Raw genomic sequence first — 17,247 nt, forward strand, 5'->3', positions numbered from 1 at the left:
TATGTCTGCCTGTCTGAGGTGTCAGATCCTCTGGAACTGGAGTTATAGGCAGTTGTGAACTGCCACGTGGGCCCTGGGTATTGAACTTGTGTTCTTTGGAAGAGCAGCCAGTGCTCTTAACTGCTGAGCCACCTTTTAACATTTAATTGGAGCTGGCTTACAGGTTCAGAGGTTCAATACTTTTTTCATCAGGGTGGGAGCATGGCAGCGTCCAGGCAGGCATGGTACAGGAGGAGCTGAGAGTTTTACATTTTCATCTGAAGGCAGCCAGGAGAAGACTGGCTTCCAGGCAGCTAGGATGAGGCTCTTAAAGCTAGGATGAGACAAGACCACACCCACTCCAACAAGGACATACCTCCAAATAGCGCCACTCCTGGGGGGGGGGGAGGGGGGCAAGCGTATACAAACTGTCACAGTATTCATCACTGCGGTGAGTTGGTGAGAGCCACAGCCATGTTGTCTTCAGTCGGTTGTTCTTCACTGCACTTCGTCCTCCAGCTCTTGAGACCTCGCAGCATCTCTTCTGAGATGTCCCTGAGCCTGGAGCGTGTTGCTACAGATGTCTCTCATGTAAGGCTGAGTTCCCAAAAGTCCCTTATTCCTCAGTGTGTTGCCCAGGTGTAAGTCAACACTAACTGAAGCCTGGTGGCCAGTTTGAGAACATTCTGATGTCACTCCCTAGTCCCTCCCCCAGCCCTTGGCATCTAGTCTTCCTGTCTCAAAGACGCTCTTCTCCCAGACCTTCTTAGTGGTGGAATCGCTTAGACTGTGGCCTCCCAAGACTGTTTTTCCGATAAGAACAGTTTTCAAGGCCACAGCACAGGCAGAACTTGGTTTCATTTCGTTTTTACAACAGAGAGCTTTTATGAGTAGAAACGTCACTGTGAAATTTAAAGGCATCTCTCTATGATGAAAGTGGTCTGTTTTTACAATAACCACCAGGCATTAACACTACCCTACCCCCACCCCACTCAGTAAGATTGAGTTCTGGTGGTGAGCAGTTTTCCCTTGTCTTTCTAACCTTACGTCACCCTCTTCAAATCAGAGCCAGGAGTTTCCACAGGCTGCGGATACAGGGTGGTGAGTGAGAAGATTCTCAGTGTGCATAGGATTTGAAGCCAGGATTTCATTCTTCCTCCTGTCATGCCCAGTGTCTGATCTTACAAGAATTCTACAGCCTTCTGAGCCGCAGATGAAAGACATAGTCGTCCCTTCCTCCTCCATAGACACTGGGGTCTACTTCCTCATTCAGAGAAGACAGCCCTGCCCCTGGCATCACCCTGTACAATGTTTCCTTTTTGTCTTTAAACTTCTTTTGTTGTTTCTTTTGTTTTTTGAGACAGTGTTTCTCTGTGTACCCTGGCTATTCTGGAACTTGCTCTGTAGACCAGGCTGGCCTGGAACTCACAGAGATCTTCTTGCCTCTGCCTCCTGAGTGCTGGGATTAAAGGTATATCCCACCATCGCCTGGCTAAAATTTATTTTTATTCAGTAATTTTTTTTAAAAACAGCATCCTGCATTCAGTTTGGAATTTCCTTTTTCTTTTTCAACATAGAATACACGAGGTCAGCCTGGGATACATGAGACCTTTCTCAGAAAAGAACTTTCCATGGCATGAAACACATTCACATTGCTTTGTTTCCTACTACTGTGGTTATCAAACTCTATAGTTATTTACTGTGTGTGTGTGTGTGTGTGTGTCACAGTGCATGGGTAGAGGTCAGAGGACAACTTTTGGGTGTTGGTTCTCTCATTCCAGTATTCGGATCCTGAGAACTTAACTCAGACTGTCAAGCCTGGGGGTAAGCAGCTTTACTTGCTGAGCCATCTTGGTGGTCTACCATTACTTTCTGGAACTTTCTTTATCTTGTAGAACCCTATGTCCATTAAACACTAACCCCCACCCCTGCTCCTCCCCCTCCATGACTGCAAACCAGGCTATTTTCCACCTCTCTGACTCGACTACCTTATGTACCCCATCTAAGCAGGATCAGATGTTTGTTCTCCTGTGACTGACTGGGTTATTGAATTTAAGAAGTTCTCAAGGTACACAGAGGCTACAGCATGTGTTAGAATTTCCTTCCTTAAGGCCGAAGAATATCCTATTGTATGTCTGCACATACTTCATTCTGCTTACCATCATCTGCTCGTGGCACTTGGTTGCCTTCCGCCTTTTGGCTGTTGTAAATGATGCTATGAACATGGGTATGTAAATATTTGCTCAAGACCCTGACTTGAATTCCTTTGATGATACACATCTATTGACTTTAATGGAAGAATAACAAGATGTTAATAAGGTAATTTAAAGGCATATAATCTTGCCACTTTTGGAGAAAATCTCATTCGAGTACATCTCTTTGGTGGTTAGACACATATCTGTATTTAAAAAAAAAAAACCAACGATAACTAGGCAATGCTTTCTGACCTCTACTCTTTAGGTCTATGTGATAAGCTAGAACACAAGCAGAGGCCATGCTAGTGACTGTCACAGGAGAGAGGAAAGGGAAAACTCAGTGACCTCTGTGAAGATATGTGCATTTGTACAAGATAAATACAAACACAAAGGTCGCGTGAATACAGGGAGAAAACTCACGAGGCATGTATCCATGCCATAGAAGCAGGCAGGGTTGGGTTCTGAAAAAATGAATCATGAAAAGGAAGGACCACCAGAGATCTCAGGTCTGCAGTTCCTTAAACGGGAGGGAGATACTGTAAGAAAACTCAAAATAGTTCCATGGATATGACCTGGGTTCTACTCATTGATCCACAGGACTTGACCGCTGCAGCCTTGGCCCTGCTCCTGGGTCCCCTCAGGACTTTCCCTGGACAGAGGAACACTGGCTCCTTCTGTCAGAGCCTTGATTTTCCAGGGACACTCCAAGATCAACACTAGAGATCCCCCTGAGGGCTCTGGTGACAGAGGGACCCAACCTGGGCTGCAGTCATGGGCCAGCAGTCTATATCCAGTCTAGTTTGGGCCAAGAGTGGCTCAGTGTGCAGGGTCTCTGGTCTGTCTTTTATGAAACAGTGATAACAATGGAGACTATGATTTAGTTTTAATTTTATGTTTTTTGGAGACAGGGTCTCATGTAGCCCAGGTTGCCCTGGAATATTCCCTATGGGTAGCCAAGGATGGTCTTGAACTTCGGTTCCTCTTGCCTTCAACCACCCTAGTGTTGGCATTATAGGCATGAGTGACCATGCCTAGTTTATTTGATGGTGGGTGTGGAACCCAGGGTTTGATGCATGTTAGACAAGTACTCTACCATCTGAGCCCCATCCCCAGTCCATAAGTATGAGAACCTTAAACATGACCTCATCCTTGAAATCTGAAAGGCTCAAACAGAGCAGACCCATAGACGTCTTGGTCCCCTGGCTGTGCTTCCTAAGATGTCATGGGGAATCCCTCTGTGCACGCATCCCTGGGGAGGCATTTAGACAAGCATTTAATATCACATTCACTGTGTTCACCTTATGTGAGAGATCTTGATCCCAGAACTAGGTGGGGCTGGAAGTCAGAGGCACTGTCATTTGAGCAGGCCATAAAAATTAGCATTTTTACTAATGCTATATGCAAAACATAACACCTTAACCTTGCCAAGACTGCCCAAAGAATTTGGCTAACCACATTCTTCCTAACACAAGACACTGGTCAGATCAGATGCTGGAATTTATTCTTTCTGTTTAGCTTTAATTTTCCTTTCCATTTAACTGACCCCAAGAATCTATTCTACTGTGTCCAACATGTTTTTTAGATATATCTATTTTAAATATTTGATTTTTATGTGTATGAGTGTTTGCCTGCCTTTAAATGCACCACAAATATGCAGTGCCTATAGAGGCCAGAAGAGGGCACTGGATCTCCTGAGGCTGGAGTTAACAGTTGTGAGCTGTTAGGTGGGTGCCAGAAACAGGAGTGAGGTCCCTGCAAGAGCAGCCTGTGCTCTTAGCTGCTGAGCCACCTTGCCAGCCCCCTTTACCCATTTTAAGTGTACAATTCTGGGCATTGCCTACGCTTATGCTGGTGAAGAACCCTCACCGTCATCCACCTTCAGAAATCTTTCTTCCTGTTCCGAAGCTCCATGCCCAGTAAGTAACTCAGTGTACATCCCGTTCCCTCCCCTCGGCTCCTGGCAAATACCACCTGCTTTCTGTCTCTACAAATGTGAATCACACGGTGTTAGTCATTTTGTGATTCGCTTATTGCCCTTGGCAGAGAGCTTGTCAGCCTTATCTCCGTCACAGCACAAATCGGTATTTCTTTTTAAAGCTGAATAATATTCCTCTGTGCATACAGACCTCACTCTGTCACTCACGGTCATTTGTGGGATTTCCAGCTTTGGGTATTGCGAAATAATGTTGCTATGAATATTGGTGTGCAAATACTATCTTTGGACTCCTGCTTTCATTGAGTGTGTGTGTGTAATTGGTGGGCCATATGGTAATTCTATGTTTAATTGTTTGGGGTAATTATTATGCCTTTCTCCCCAAGTCAACACTATTTTATACTCTTGGTGGCAATGTGCACATGGCCTAATGCCTTCATAGTCTAATAGTTTCATTTTCCATTAAAAAAATCAAACAAACAGCCCAGCAGGTGTGCAGTAGTTTGCTGTGTGTTATCTTTCTATTTTACATACATAGCATCGCACTACTAATTTATTGATTTTTACTTGGAACAGTGATTTTATTTAAAACAAAAACTACATTTACTTATTTGTGCATGTGCATTCATTTATGGGAGGCAGATGTGTGCCACGGCCTGCAGGTGGAGGTCAGAGGGCAACTTTTAGACGTTGGTTCTCAGCTGGATGTGGAGCTCCACGTTGATCCCAGGTTTTCTGGGTTCTAGGAGGGCCACCTTGGAAAACCTGCTGGAAACAGCCTGTCTGATTTGACTGTGTTCTCTATTCCTAGGGAGATATAGCTGTCTCCACCCACGATCCTCCCTCTCCTGAACTTTGCACCACCAGGATGAAAAATTAACTGGACTAATGTTTCCCTCCCAAGGACAAGGACAAAGTCTGCCAGGCAGGTCTGGCTGGGTCCTAGGAGACCAGGTGCCAACTGAAGTTCTAACCAATCCTGAGCCACTCACCTATTCACTGCCTAAGGTAGAGGGGGGTCTATTCTTTCTCTAGAGGAAAATGGTTTTGTGCCCCTGAAACTTTCTCACAGGGAGACTTGGAAAAAAGATGGAGGTTAGAAATGCCACTTGTTTTCCTTGTAAACCAGTGGTCCTTAGTACATGGATGCTAACACAAGAGGGAAGTTCAGGAAGTCCTCTAGTCACACAAGTGGGTCTGACTGGTTCTTTTCTCCTCTCAGGGAAACAAAGGGGTAGATGATGATCCCTCTGGGGGTCTCAGTGATCTAAAGGTTCTTCTACGCTACCAGCTCTGCTCTTCTCTCCTCAGGGCCTTCCTTTCCTCTGTGCTACACACAGCTTCCCTCAGACATGGCTTCACCTGTAGGTGAGGGCATTGTCCTGGACAACAAGTCAAATGTTTCTAATATTCTTTCTAGATTCACCATGCTGTATAGGCAAGAGACAGGGGGTTCAGCTAGGTGGAGAGCCTGGCCTTAGACTTGACTTTGCTGCCTTACTCGGTTTTTTGTACAGGTTAGAAATACCTTTTGAGCCGGGCGGTGGTGGCGCATGCCTGTAATCCCAGCACTCTGGGAGGCAGAGGCAGGTGGATTTCTGAGTTCGAGTTCGAGGCCACCCTGGTCTACAGAGTGAGTTCCAGGACAGCCAGGGCTATACAGAGAAACCCTGTCTCGAAAAAACCAAATCCAAAAAAAAAAAAAAGAAATACCTTTTGTTGTTGTATTTTTGAGACTGGGTTTCTCTGTGTAGCCCTGGCTGTTCTGGAACTCACTCTGTAGACCAGGTTGGCCTTGAACTCAGAAATCTGCCTGCCTCTGCCTCTTGAGTGCTGGGATTAAAGGTGTGCACCACCGCTGCCTGGCTAAAATTAACTTCTTACTGGCAGATGACCACATAGGCCCCTTTCTGTCCTCCGCCCACCTAAGCACCCCTTCATCCCTGCCACTTGGTGCTTCTCTGGCTGTGAGCTCCTTGTGATTAAGGACCTTCCTTGTTCATTGCGAATTTCTCAACAAGTAGCATCTTTGTGACGGGAAAGACTGGAGAGGGAGAAGCAGGATTCAAAACAGCTCTGCTGGCTACCCTTCCTCATGAATGGAATCAACACTGGCCTCCATTCTATGTCCTGCCTTGGACTTTGGCAAAGTCCCAACAGCCCAGGAGGTGGAGAGGAAAGGGCCTGAGAACCTTTCTGGCAATATCTTAATTATGCACCTGTGAGAAAAGCTTTTGTTATGAAAATTGTGTCATAGCTGCCCTTTACAGTTCTAGGGCCAATAGCAAGACCTGGGGTAGGGGGTGGGGATGGTGGTGGGAACAAAAACCTGGGTTTAAATCCTGGCTCTGACCCTTTAAAGGGCCTCCCAGGACTTTAAAGGCAGTGATTGATCTGTTTGAAAACAGCAGTGAAGAATGCCCACCTTTAATGCCAGCACCTGAGGTAGAGGCAGGTGGATTTCTGTTCTAGGCCAGGCTTTGCTTTGGTCTACAGAGCGGAGTTCCAGGACAGCAATAGCTACACAGAGAAACCCTGTCTTGAAAACAACAAAACAAAACCAAAAAGACCTCCTTCCTTATAGTCTCTAGCAGCGAGTGGAAGGGAGGCTGCAGCCACCATCTGACTGGTTTGCAGGAACGGCTTGCTTGCTAAGGTCTGCTGAACTTCAGGGGTCTTCCTTTCAGGGCTCGGTATCAGGGAGGTGGAAGGTGAGAAACCACCACCCCAGCAAGCTGCGGCTGGGCTGGTTGGTGGTGGGGCAGCCTCAGGGACAGATGGGGGGGGGGGGCTGAAGTTTCTGGGCTGACTCTGTGGGACTGGCCACACCTCGTAGGGCTTTGTAACTTTGCACCGGATCTTGGTTTGCAAATAACTTGTTTCACACCACCGGAGAGAAGTGTGTGTGTGTGTGTGTGTGTGTGTATATACACGCGGGCGCGCGCGCGCGTGCCCTTGTAAAACCAAGCATACTCTTAGCAACTGGGCTAACCTGATAGGGAGGCTGAAACAGGATAAAGGAGCTAAGGGTCTGCTGTAACGCCCCAAATCCGTGGAGGGGGCGTGGGCAACCAGCCCTGACTCAGCTAGTCTGCAGTAAAGTCCCAGGGCTACCCAAAGTCAGGTTCTCTTGGCTTCCCACCTAGGCTAACTTTGAATAAACTTCCCGAGTCCTCTGGCTTGCTCTACTTCGTGTGTGCGAGTTCATTGCTTTGTAAATAAAAGTTCTCTTACTTGTTTGGTGTCGAATTTCGGAACTTCAGTAACACCCTGTAATGTTAATTCTCCCCCTCCCCCGAAGAAAAATCCTAAAGCACCCCCATTCATTCCTTCAGGAACGCAAGAGATGTCTTTGAGGCCCGTTTTCTGCAAGGAGCTTGGTTCACTGGGCCCAAGGGACCCCTGGATCCAGCTATTGTTCAAGTTGTCACCGAGGTCTCTTAACTCTAAGTCTCCCTCTTCCCTTTTCCAACTCCCTCCTCCGCAGTCTCAGGCAGTCAGCCGTTCTGATCTCACCCAGCAGGAAAACAAAAACAAAACAAAACAAAACCAAAAAACCACCTAAAGCAGCCCTGGCCAATGAGCGAGATCAGCGTGCCTAAACTTCCTGGGCCCGGAGCTTTTCTGAACCCCTCACCGCGTCCGGGTCCTCTCCGGGGTGCTGCCAACCCTAGAGGGACCGCGCCTGTTCCCTGCGAGTCTAATCCTCTCTAGTCCCTGCAACTGCATGTAAACGTCCTGGGAGGCGGCGAGTCCCCCAGGAGTCCGGTCCCGCGGCACTTGGCAGAGCTGACGGCCGCCGTGCCCGCTGGCCCACGTGGGCGCGCTTGGCGGCGCTGGGCGGAGAAGGCCGCGGGTCCTCCCCGAGCAGGGCGCGGGGGAGGAGCGGGGAGCCCCGGCAGCGAGGGGGCGGCGACAGCGCTGGGAAGGAGGCTGCACGCGGAGCTGCGTGAAACGTAGACTTGGGAGCGGGCGGGAGAGGAGCGGGGAGCGCGGCTGCACGGCCCCGGCCGGCTCTGCAAGGCGGCGATCGCCGAGGAGGAGAAGGAGGAGCAGCAGCGCCGCAGAGGCGGAGGGATCTGCGCACCAAAGCCATCTAGGCCAGCAAAGTTTGGCTGGGGGTTGGACTTTCCTTCCCGGAGGCGGCACCCAAACAGCTACCCCGTGCGGAAACCCAAACTTTCTACTGCCACTCGGGAGTCTTGCGGCCGCCGCCTTCTCCCCGCGCGTCCGGGGCCTGCCCGTCAGTCCGTCGGTCCGCGTGGAGCCGCTCGGGCGCCGCCGTGCTCCCGATCTCTGCAGCTGCAGCGCCGTGGTCCTGGCTCGGACGTCCGGGCAAGTTCTCCAGAGTTAAAAGCGAAGTTCGGGCGAGGCGCGGGCCGAGCTGCCTCTGTGCGCCCCCGGCGTACCCAGTGCGCCCAGCCCCGCCGGGGGCGCCGGTGACCCTCCCGTGCCAGCCATGTCGTCCATCCTGCCCTTCACCCCCCCGATCGTGAAGCGCCTGCTGGGCTGGAAGAAGGGCGAACAGAACGGGCAGGAGGAGAAGTGGTGCGAGAAGGCGGTCAAGAGCTTGGTGAAGAAGCTCAAGAAGACTGGGCAGTTGGACGAGCTGGAGAAGGCCATCACCACGCAGAACGTGAACACCAAGTGCATTACCATCCCCAGGTGGGGTCCCAGAGCGGCGGGGGGCGCGCCGGCCCAGCCCCCTAGAGTGGCCGGGGTGGAGAGGGAGGGCGTGTGCGTGTGTGTGCTCGCGCCTGTAGGGGACAGGGAGTGTGGGTGGAGGGACCCCAAACAAAACCTTCGGATTTGCCCAGGCTCAGAGACCAGGCTTCCGTGCGGCTTTGGCTTCCAGACCTCAAGGATCGCCAGCCGCCTCTGGGCAGCGGGGGTGCTTCTGAGCTTGGCCCCCCAACTCTCGGGGCTTCGGGCTCCAAGTGGAGGCCCCGCTTTGTTCGGCTCTGCCGGCCGAGCCCCTCCTCCTCCTCTGCCTCCCGCCCCGCGCTCGTGGAGGTGGTGGCGTGTGTCCCTTTCTTTTCTTCAGCTCTGTTCCCCCACTTCTTTTCCTCGTCTACAGGAATGCAGTCGGTACAGCTGTGGGTGAGGAGCGGGAGCCCGTTGATTGACAGATTCCTTCTTCGCTCTTTCTTTGCCTTGGGATTAGCATTTTTACTGAGTATTTTTAGATTTGGTTGTGCCAGCCTCCCGCCCCCTGTGCACGCATGCACGCACGCACTTAGTTGGAGAGCAGAGCACCGACTTTGAGGCGGGAGAAACAAGTGGCAGAAAGTAGGGGCTTTCCCTCTTCCCACCCACCCCTGCTGGTTCGCGATCTTTTTAATCCGGAGTATGCGGTGCCTAGAAGGGAGCAGGCAGCTCCAGGCAGATAACAAAACACCCCAGGGCTGGCCTCCCTCGGCCCTGCATTCCTGTAGAGAGAGCCTCTTTTCCCGAAGCGCTTTGCCATCTGTCCTGACCTCCTTTATCCTTCCCATTGGGCTCGAGGAGTCGGGCGGAGGCTCACAGATGGCTGATGGAAGGGGTCAGTGACTTCACTCCCAAGGCCTTCTAGAGCACAGCAGAGTCTGGGCACTTTCATCTTCTGTTTTTATTTTTTTCTTCTCAGACACTTTTGAAGACTGATTCCAGATGAGGGGCAGGTGGGGATGTTTGGGGGTGTTCTGACTGCAGAGGGATGGAGGGAGGGTTCCCAGGGTCATCACCGCCCTGGGCCTTCCATCCTTGGCCACCTGCTCAAGGCAGCTGTGTATGGGCCGCCAGCCCTGATAGTAAGGCGCAAAACAACATCTGTCCACAGGAACCCGGGGTTGGCCTTCCCTGGAAACAAACACCACATATGGTGGGAATGCCAACTTAAAAAAAAAAAAGAAACAAAACAAAAACAAAAATCTAACAACCCCCAAACCTGGGTTGGTGGATCCCATCAATAAAGGAAAGGGAGGGTAGGTAGTCTGCTGTCTGGGAAGAATGCTTGGCCTCCGAGCCTCTGCCAGCCGGTGTTAGGGGACCTGGTGTGATGGTCAAAGGCACCTGGGTTTTGGCTCCTCCTTGGGCTTCCCATTTATCCACTTTTGATGAAGTGGGGCGGTTGAGTTTCACAGGGCTTGGTTGGATCTGGAGAAGCAGCCTTTCCCCAGTGCTTTCTGTTTTGAACTCTCCTTCAGTGCTATCAACTATGAAACAGCTGTGCAAAATGTTTCACAATTTACAAGGCACTTTCATACATCCTGGAAGACGATAGAGCTGGAAATCAGAAAAGGCCCGGAGATCTCAAATAAAATGATCTTGCTTTCGAAGCAACAGACAGAACTTAGAGAGGGAAAGCATTTGACTGGTTCTGGCTTGCCCTTTCTCCGGGGCTGTTTTGGACTCTGAGTCCCCAAAGCATCCTTGTCCAGGGTAGGTAGTTGGATCTCTTCTGTCTGCAAGGCTCTTGGTTAATCTTTAGGCTGGGGTCAGCTTGAAGGAGAGGCTGTGCCTTCCTCACAGGCAGGTAAAAGTTAGTGTGCTTCAGAGAGTTCAGGCTGTGCTCCCAGCCTCCTAGGACTAGGTACCTTCTTCAGCCTGTGCATAGCCTGCCGGGTATGGAAGCAGCCTGTGTGTGTGTGTGTGTGTGTGTGTGTGTGTGTGTGTGTCAGTTCTTTGGCCGCACTGAGAACTCTACCCAGGGCTTCCTGCGTGTTAGGCAAACACTCTGCTACTGACCTACCCAGTCCTGGGATTGTTTTCTTTCATCTTTTCTCAACTAGAGAGACCCAGTTGCTTGGGTGGATCCAGACAAAGGTGGATTTCCATCCTGGATTTTGTGCCCACGCCTCTGGGTCACCCTGTCTCCCTTGGCAACAGCTGCCGCTGTTTTGGCCATGGGCAGAAAGCTAAAGGCCACGTCTTGGGGAGGCGAGAAGTTGGCTATGTACTACTGCTATCCCTGCGTCTGCTGAGCCCGGGGCTTGTCACATTGCTGTCTTTGAGAACTAGGGCTTTGGAAAGCAGACAAAGGAAAGTGTGTGACTTAGTCACCCGCTTCGTGTGGGGCGGGACATTGGGTGCCTCAGTACATTCGGTGGAATCTGGAGCCGGGCTCTGAGGACTCTCAGTCTGAGAGGTGTAACCTGCATCTTGAGCAGCAGTGGCACCTTTTGGCCGGCTGTAGTAGCTATCTGCCTCATGCTGGCTTCTGCCACATGCTTCTTCTTTTCCCCAGCCCTAGGCACATTCAGTGACCAGGAGAGCTGGAGCGGTGCAGGCTTGAAGGCGTAGGGTAGGAGTTTCGCTTTACCCCCCACCCCCACCCCGGCGGAGAGCAGGGCATCTCAGATCTGGCAGGGGTGGGGCAGAGTTTAGGCAAGTTCCAGGCCAGCAGCCCACTCCCACCTGCTTGAGAGGCTGAGAGGAGACACAGGTGTCTCCCTCTCCAGCTCCTGAAGGGAAACTGAAGCACCTGCCTTTGAGAGAAGACAGGCCAGCCACAGGGGAGAACCAACACTGGACCAAGCTGGAGGCATCTCTGGTTTAGAAGGGATCTTGGGCTTTGTTGCATAGTACCAAATCCAGAGGGGGGAAAATCTAGAGGTGAAGTAGGTCTTACAGGAAGCATCCCCGCCCCCACCTTTGTTCACTCTCTTTGTAGTATGACCTCCGGCTAGGGCCTCCAGGGACTTTGTTAGACTACCCTCAACTTGTAGAGAGAGAAAAAGTATCTTCACCTGTAACAGCTTCTGGGGACCGAAACACCAAGGCTGTAGACAGTCCCTGTATGTCTCCAGCCAACCACCTCGGTGTAAACCAGAGGCAGCAAGCCTCCTCCCCGCTGCCGGCTTGCAGGACAGGGCCTCAGGAGCTTTGACCCTTCCTGCTGGGTCCTAGGGCGGAATGTTTGCATCCATACTTTGTGTGGGCAGCTCTCAGTTTCTAATCAGAAAACACAGGATTGTTTCTTGTGTATTCGGTCTCTGACCCAATGTTATATACCCTAGGGAGGGATACAGAGATGCATTTGAGAAGACAGGGATAGGGGGTGGGCTGGAGATTAGGGGTGCTATGGGGAAGATGACTGTGATGTATGCTTTACATGTGAAGGCACAACAATGGAATATTAAACCGTGACTGCCACCTGCTTTCTCTGGGGAAGATAAACCTCACCCAACCCCTGGAATTTAGGCCCTTGCCTGGATTTAAAATAGTCTGTATTGTATTAATGCATTTATGTATGTGTGTATGTATGTATGTATACATGTATGTATATATGTAGGTAGGTAGGTATTGTGTGCATGCTGTGGTGCACATCTGGAAATCAGAGGACAGCTTGCAGATGATATTTCTGTACTTCTATCATCTGAGTTCTGAAGATGAAGTTCAGGTCATCAGGCTTGGTGGTGGGCACCGTTACTGGCTGTGCCATCTCACCAGTCCAGAGCTTTCGTGGATGGGCGTAAAACTGGGTTACAATGAGGCCCCAGAAGTGTTTGCAAACATGCTGGGGAGATGCAGGCTTTGTGTTTTGCCCTTGTGTCCTCATCGCTTTGAAGGTGGATTTATTCAGTCACTTAGAGTGCCTTCTGAGATGCAGTGGCTGGGCACCTGCTCTCAAGGAACTTGGCATTCCTGCCCCAGGTTAGAGAGCTGGCAGGGTGGCTGAGGTCAATCGGTGCTTTGGGTGGGGGCTGGCTTGTGTGTTGGAAGGTTGGTGTGTGCTGGCTACCGGGCTGGGGTGAGGGTCTGAGGAGTTTGGACAGCGTGAAGCTCGTGGGAACTTGGTCTTTTCTTTATTATTAGCGTGTGTTCATTGTATAAATCAGATTTCATTATGACCTTTTTGAGTCTTGTATTTTGCTCATACTTACCTCCCCTCACCCTCCCTGACCTTGCATCCTTCACTGGCCTCTGTATAGTCCCTCTTCCCTCTTCTAGTTTTATATCTTACGTATTTTTAAAAAAACTCTAGATTCTGCATATGTGAAAAGGCACACTATGTCAATCTCAGTTTGATTTTTGCTTAACATTGTGATCTCCAGTTCTGCTCATTTTCCTTAAAACTGCCCCCCCCCCCCCCCGTGTCTTTGTCTGTATAAGTGTGTGCTTGTACGTGTGTTGGGTCCTGGAGAGTTGTCTTGTGTGACACCCTTATCTGCCAAGCAGATAGGCGCTGGGACTCTTACCTGTCACTCGCACAGGTGAGCAATCAGCCTGTGAACTGAGTGCTGGCCAGGACCCAACTATAAAGTGTTTTCTCTTTGAAGTAAAGGGCAACTTAGTGTGACAAACCTGCATTTCAGGTTTCCTCCGGTGGGAGCATGGACTCTAGCAGGGGACTGTGGGTGCCCAGTCTTTCCTTTTGGTATGACTTGGCTTTTCACGGGCTCTCAGTGACATGCTGGGGAAAGAAAATCCCACAAACCCCACTTTCTGAAAGGACATTGGAACTTTTACTAGTATATCTTCTAGAAGTCTTTGTAAGGACTTTAAAGTGCTTTATTTATGTGCATGTGTGTATATGCATGTGAGTGCAGTGTCCACAGGCACCAGAAAGGGCGTCACCCCCAGATTGAGTGACAGTTGTGAGCCGACCCACCTTCTGCTGGAGTCGGACTCCCATCTTCTGTTAGAGCAACATGTGCTCTTAACAGCCTCGCTGTCTTCCTAGCCTCTAAAAGCGTTATTTTACTTGTGAGTGAGGGTGCATGCATACCATAGCTTATGTGTTAAGGTCAGAGGACAACTTCTGAGAATTCTTTCTCTCCTTCCGCCATGAGATCCAGCATTGAACTCGGGCCATCGGGTGCATGGCGAGAGAGTTTACCTGCTGAGCCATCTTGAAGGCCCTGGACATAAACATTTAAAAGACCATTTTAATGATAGAAAAAAATTGCTGAATGAAGTCATCGTTTGGTGTTGATGAGACATGCAAGAGGTTGATGGCAATGGAGAGAATTAGGTTTGAGCTTATCACATCCTGACTCTAATTAAAATGAGGTTTTGAAAAAATAAATATTGGTTTAATAATGTAAATTTGTGATTGCTGCTGTATTATAATGGAAATAAAATTAACTCAATTTAATGGACTGAATGACTATTAATTTCCACTCATTAATTTATTAGGAGGTTTTAATGCCATTGGCTGCTCTGCACGCCATTATTCTTCGTGTGCCTCTGTGGAATAAATAGGACTGGGCAGGGCTTGCTCATTTGAGATGAGACTGTATTCTGTATGGCCTCCCCCCTGGCCCTTCATCTTCCAGGAGCCCTCTTTTAGAGTCAAATTTCCAAGGTGGAAAGCAACAGGGTCTTGAATATCTATTTAACTTCTGTTCCTATCCCCTTTGCTGAACTGATTGGTATATTAATTACCTTTTTTGTTATTGTGCAAAAATACCCCTACAAAAGCAGTGTAAAAGGAGGAAGGGCTTATTTTTGGCTTGCAGTGTTAGGTGACAGTTTATCATGGCAGGAAAGCCATGGAAGCAGGGGCTTGGAGAGGCTGGTCACATGGCGTCCACAGCCAGGAAGCAGAAAGAGATGGATTCTGCTGGTCAGCCCCAGAACACCTGCTGCCCACAGTTAGAGAGGGTCCCCTCAACTCAGTGAACCCAACTGAGAAGTTCCTTAATAGACATATCCAGAGCTTTGTCTTCCTGGTGGTTTCAATTTCATCATCTTGACAATCAAGATTAACAATGACAGCTGGTAAACACAAAACCAAGAATACAACCGGACTTCTTTTCCCTGGTCCATGTCTGATAGTGTTGCTGGTTACAAGGTTGCTCATGGGGTAGGGGGTAAGGGGCAGGGGCGTCCTGCTGTGTGTGTAGTGTGGGGAGGAACCAGAAGCTGGCGAGTGTTGGAGGGACCAGCTCTTGTAGTTCAGTCTTTCCACCTTCCCTCAAGCACTGTGGTTCCTAGAAACAGTAGTGGATTGGCCTGGGGATCCTCTTACTTATTATATATTTGTGTGTATGTGTGTGTGTGTCGGGGGGGGGGGGGAGGGGGTACTATGAGTCATGGGATGCACATGTATGTCAGAGTACACTGTGAGGGAGTCAGTTATTTCCTTTTACCAAGTGAGTCCTAAGGATCAAACTCGAGTTGTCAGGCTTGGTGGCACATGCCTTTGCTCCCCGAGCTTGCTCTGCAGCCCAGGAGTGTGGCTTCTGGAACAAAGAAGCTCCTAGGAGACCTTGTCTAGCTTATTGTTCTGTTTTCTTTCAGTGAAGCTGCCAGGTGCACGCTCCCTGCCCTGGGTGACAGGGACATGATAAGGAAAGAGGGCTAGCTCCTTTGCTTCCCTCTGCGGCTTCCCATCTGCCAGCTGGTTAAACATGGCTTCTTGGGAGCTGTAAGACCCTGTGTGTGTTTATCTCCAGCTAATTTGTAAATAGAATTTGCTTGGTGCTAAGAAACCAGTCCCCTCAAAACTCTGAAATGGATTAACTGCTGACAAAGATCTCTCTCTCGATGTGTGTATGTGTGTGTGTGTTTGTTGAGAGAGAGTATACACATTATTCTGTCTTGACTTACTTAACAGTGTGAGAAATAACGTATCTGCAGGACAAGTGCCTCTGTCCTCAGTGGCGTGTCTGAGGCCCCTGCTGCGAGCAGCTGCCTGCTACAGTGGCACACTGCTACACACACGATGTTTTGACAGAGAGACCCGGTTTAAATTGAAAACACAGTAGAAGCCATTAATTAAGAAGTCTGGCTAATTCTGGACCCAGCTAAAAGTTTGTTTAGCAGACTCCATAAATGCTATCAAAGAAAACTTAATGCACTCGGTCAGAGATTGTTTTTGGAAGCAGGCGTGACAGGCATGGTGGGGTTCTAAACCTGGCTCTGTTTTTGATTCTCTGTTATCTGGGGCAGATCACTTAGTTTCTCTGCATCTCAGCTGCTCTGGTCTTACTGTCTAGGTAAGTTCTGGGGGAGGACTCTCCGGACTCTGCTTTGATTTTCATATAGGTATTCTAGAAATTTCTGAAGCCTCTTAAAAATTGCACTGTCTTTGTTTTGTGTGTGTGTGTGTGTGTGTTGATGGTGGTGGTTGGGCGGGCACACATGTCACAGGTGTAGAAGTGGCGGTCAGAGGACCACTTGTCGGTTCTCTTCCACTGAGTGGATCCCTGGTTGTCAGGAACTGGGTTGTCAGGCTCTGTGTCACGCACCAATTACCCACTGAGCCATCTCACTAGCCCTGATTTAGAAGTTCCTTTTTTGGTGTACAACTGGTTCATTAATTGAATCATGAATTTTCTTTAATTATCATCAGTCCAGGGCCAATTAATTTATAAAAGTGAGTAAACAGCTCTGGAGTTCAGTCTTTAATTTCGGTCGTCTTCTCCCCTCGCCCTCCCGGCCCCTGGCCACCCTCGACTAAATCGGCAAACTTGAACTACAAAGGCGTGTAAAAATACCCAACTTGAGGATGAAGCCTGGAGACCGTGTGTCTTCAGATGCAGTGAGTGGTTTGCCTTCCTTTGTTGCTATTTTTGGATGCTCTTGGAGCAGGAAGTTGACTTTAATGACCACAGATGCCTAAAAACGGTTAACTACCAGAGGTGGGCATTCTAGCAGATACCTGTGGAAATGTCTGCTCATGCCAGTGTTTACCGAGAAGCTTCCTTTATTTATTTTCAAGTGTCTATACAAAGATAGACACTACCCCCAATTACGCAAGCAGAGGGAGCAGGGAGCTTACAAGTTTGAGCCCCATCTAGGAAATGGAAAACGTCTCTTTGAGTTCATTCTTTTTCTGTGTCCCAAGGCTTTCCCTGCTCACTCACATCTGGCAATGCCTCTGCTCCGCTGGGCGTTTGTTTGGGGCGAGTACTGTTTAGAAACAGCGTGCAGGTTTGCCTTGGAAACAGAGTCTCCCATCTGACTGCCCCCCTGCCAAGCATTGTATCTTTGTACTGCCCATTGCTGAGCCAACTGTGGCCCAGAGGGGCCCCTCTGCGTGTGTGTGTGTGTGTGTGTGCACACGCGTGTGCGTGAAAAGCTTTTGACAACTTTTGACAATAGTAATGCTTTTTGGGTGTGTGTTTTTTAAAGGTCTGTTTTGACACTGTCACAGCTCAAAAATGCCGAAAGGCATTTTTTCCTTAAAAAATCACCTCTGGGCTGAGCCCA

At 49.5% G+C, this 17,247-nt stretch overlaps 1 protein-coding gene across 2 annotated transcripts in view; it reads left to right on the plus strand.

Moving 5' to 3' along the window:
- Positions 1 to 8,074: 8,074 nt before the first annotated feature.
- Smad3 (SMAD family member 3) overlaps positions 8,075 to 17,247 on the plus strand; it is a 109,134-nt gene continuing 99,961 nt past the window's right edge. The window contains exon 1 of one of the 2 annotated variants that reach the window (XM_052188064.1): positions 8,075 to 8,772. In XM_052188064.1, the coding sequence (XP_052044024.1) occupies positions 8,567 to 8,772 (206 nt within the window). In that variant the 5' untranslated portion in view covers positions 8,075 to 8,566. The remainder of the gene's footprint in view (positions 8,773 to 17,247) is intronic. The other variant, XM_052188065.1, reaches the window with a different exon arrangement.

Source organism: Apodemus sylvaticus, chromosome 7, assembly GCF_947179515.1.
Source record: "Apodemus sylvaticus chromosome 7, mApoSyl1.1, whole genome shotgun sequence".
Taxonomy (NCBI): Eukaryota; Metazoa; Chordata; class Mammalia; order Rodentia; family Muridae; genus Apodemus; species Apodemus sylvaticus.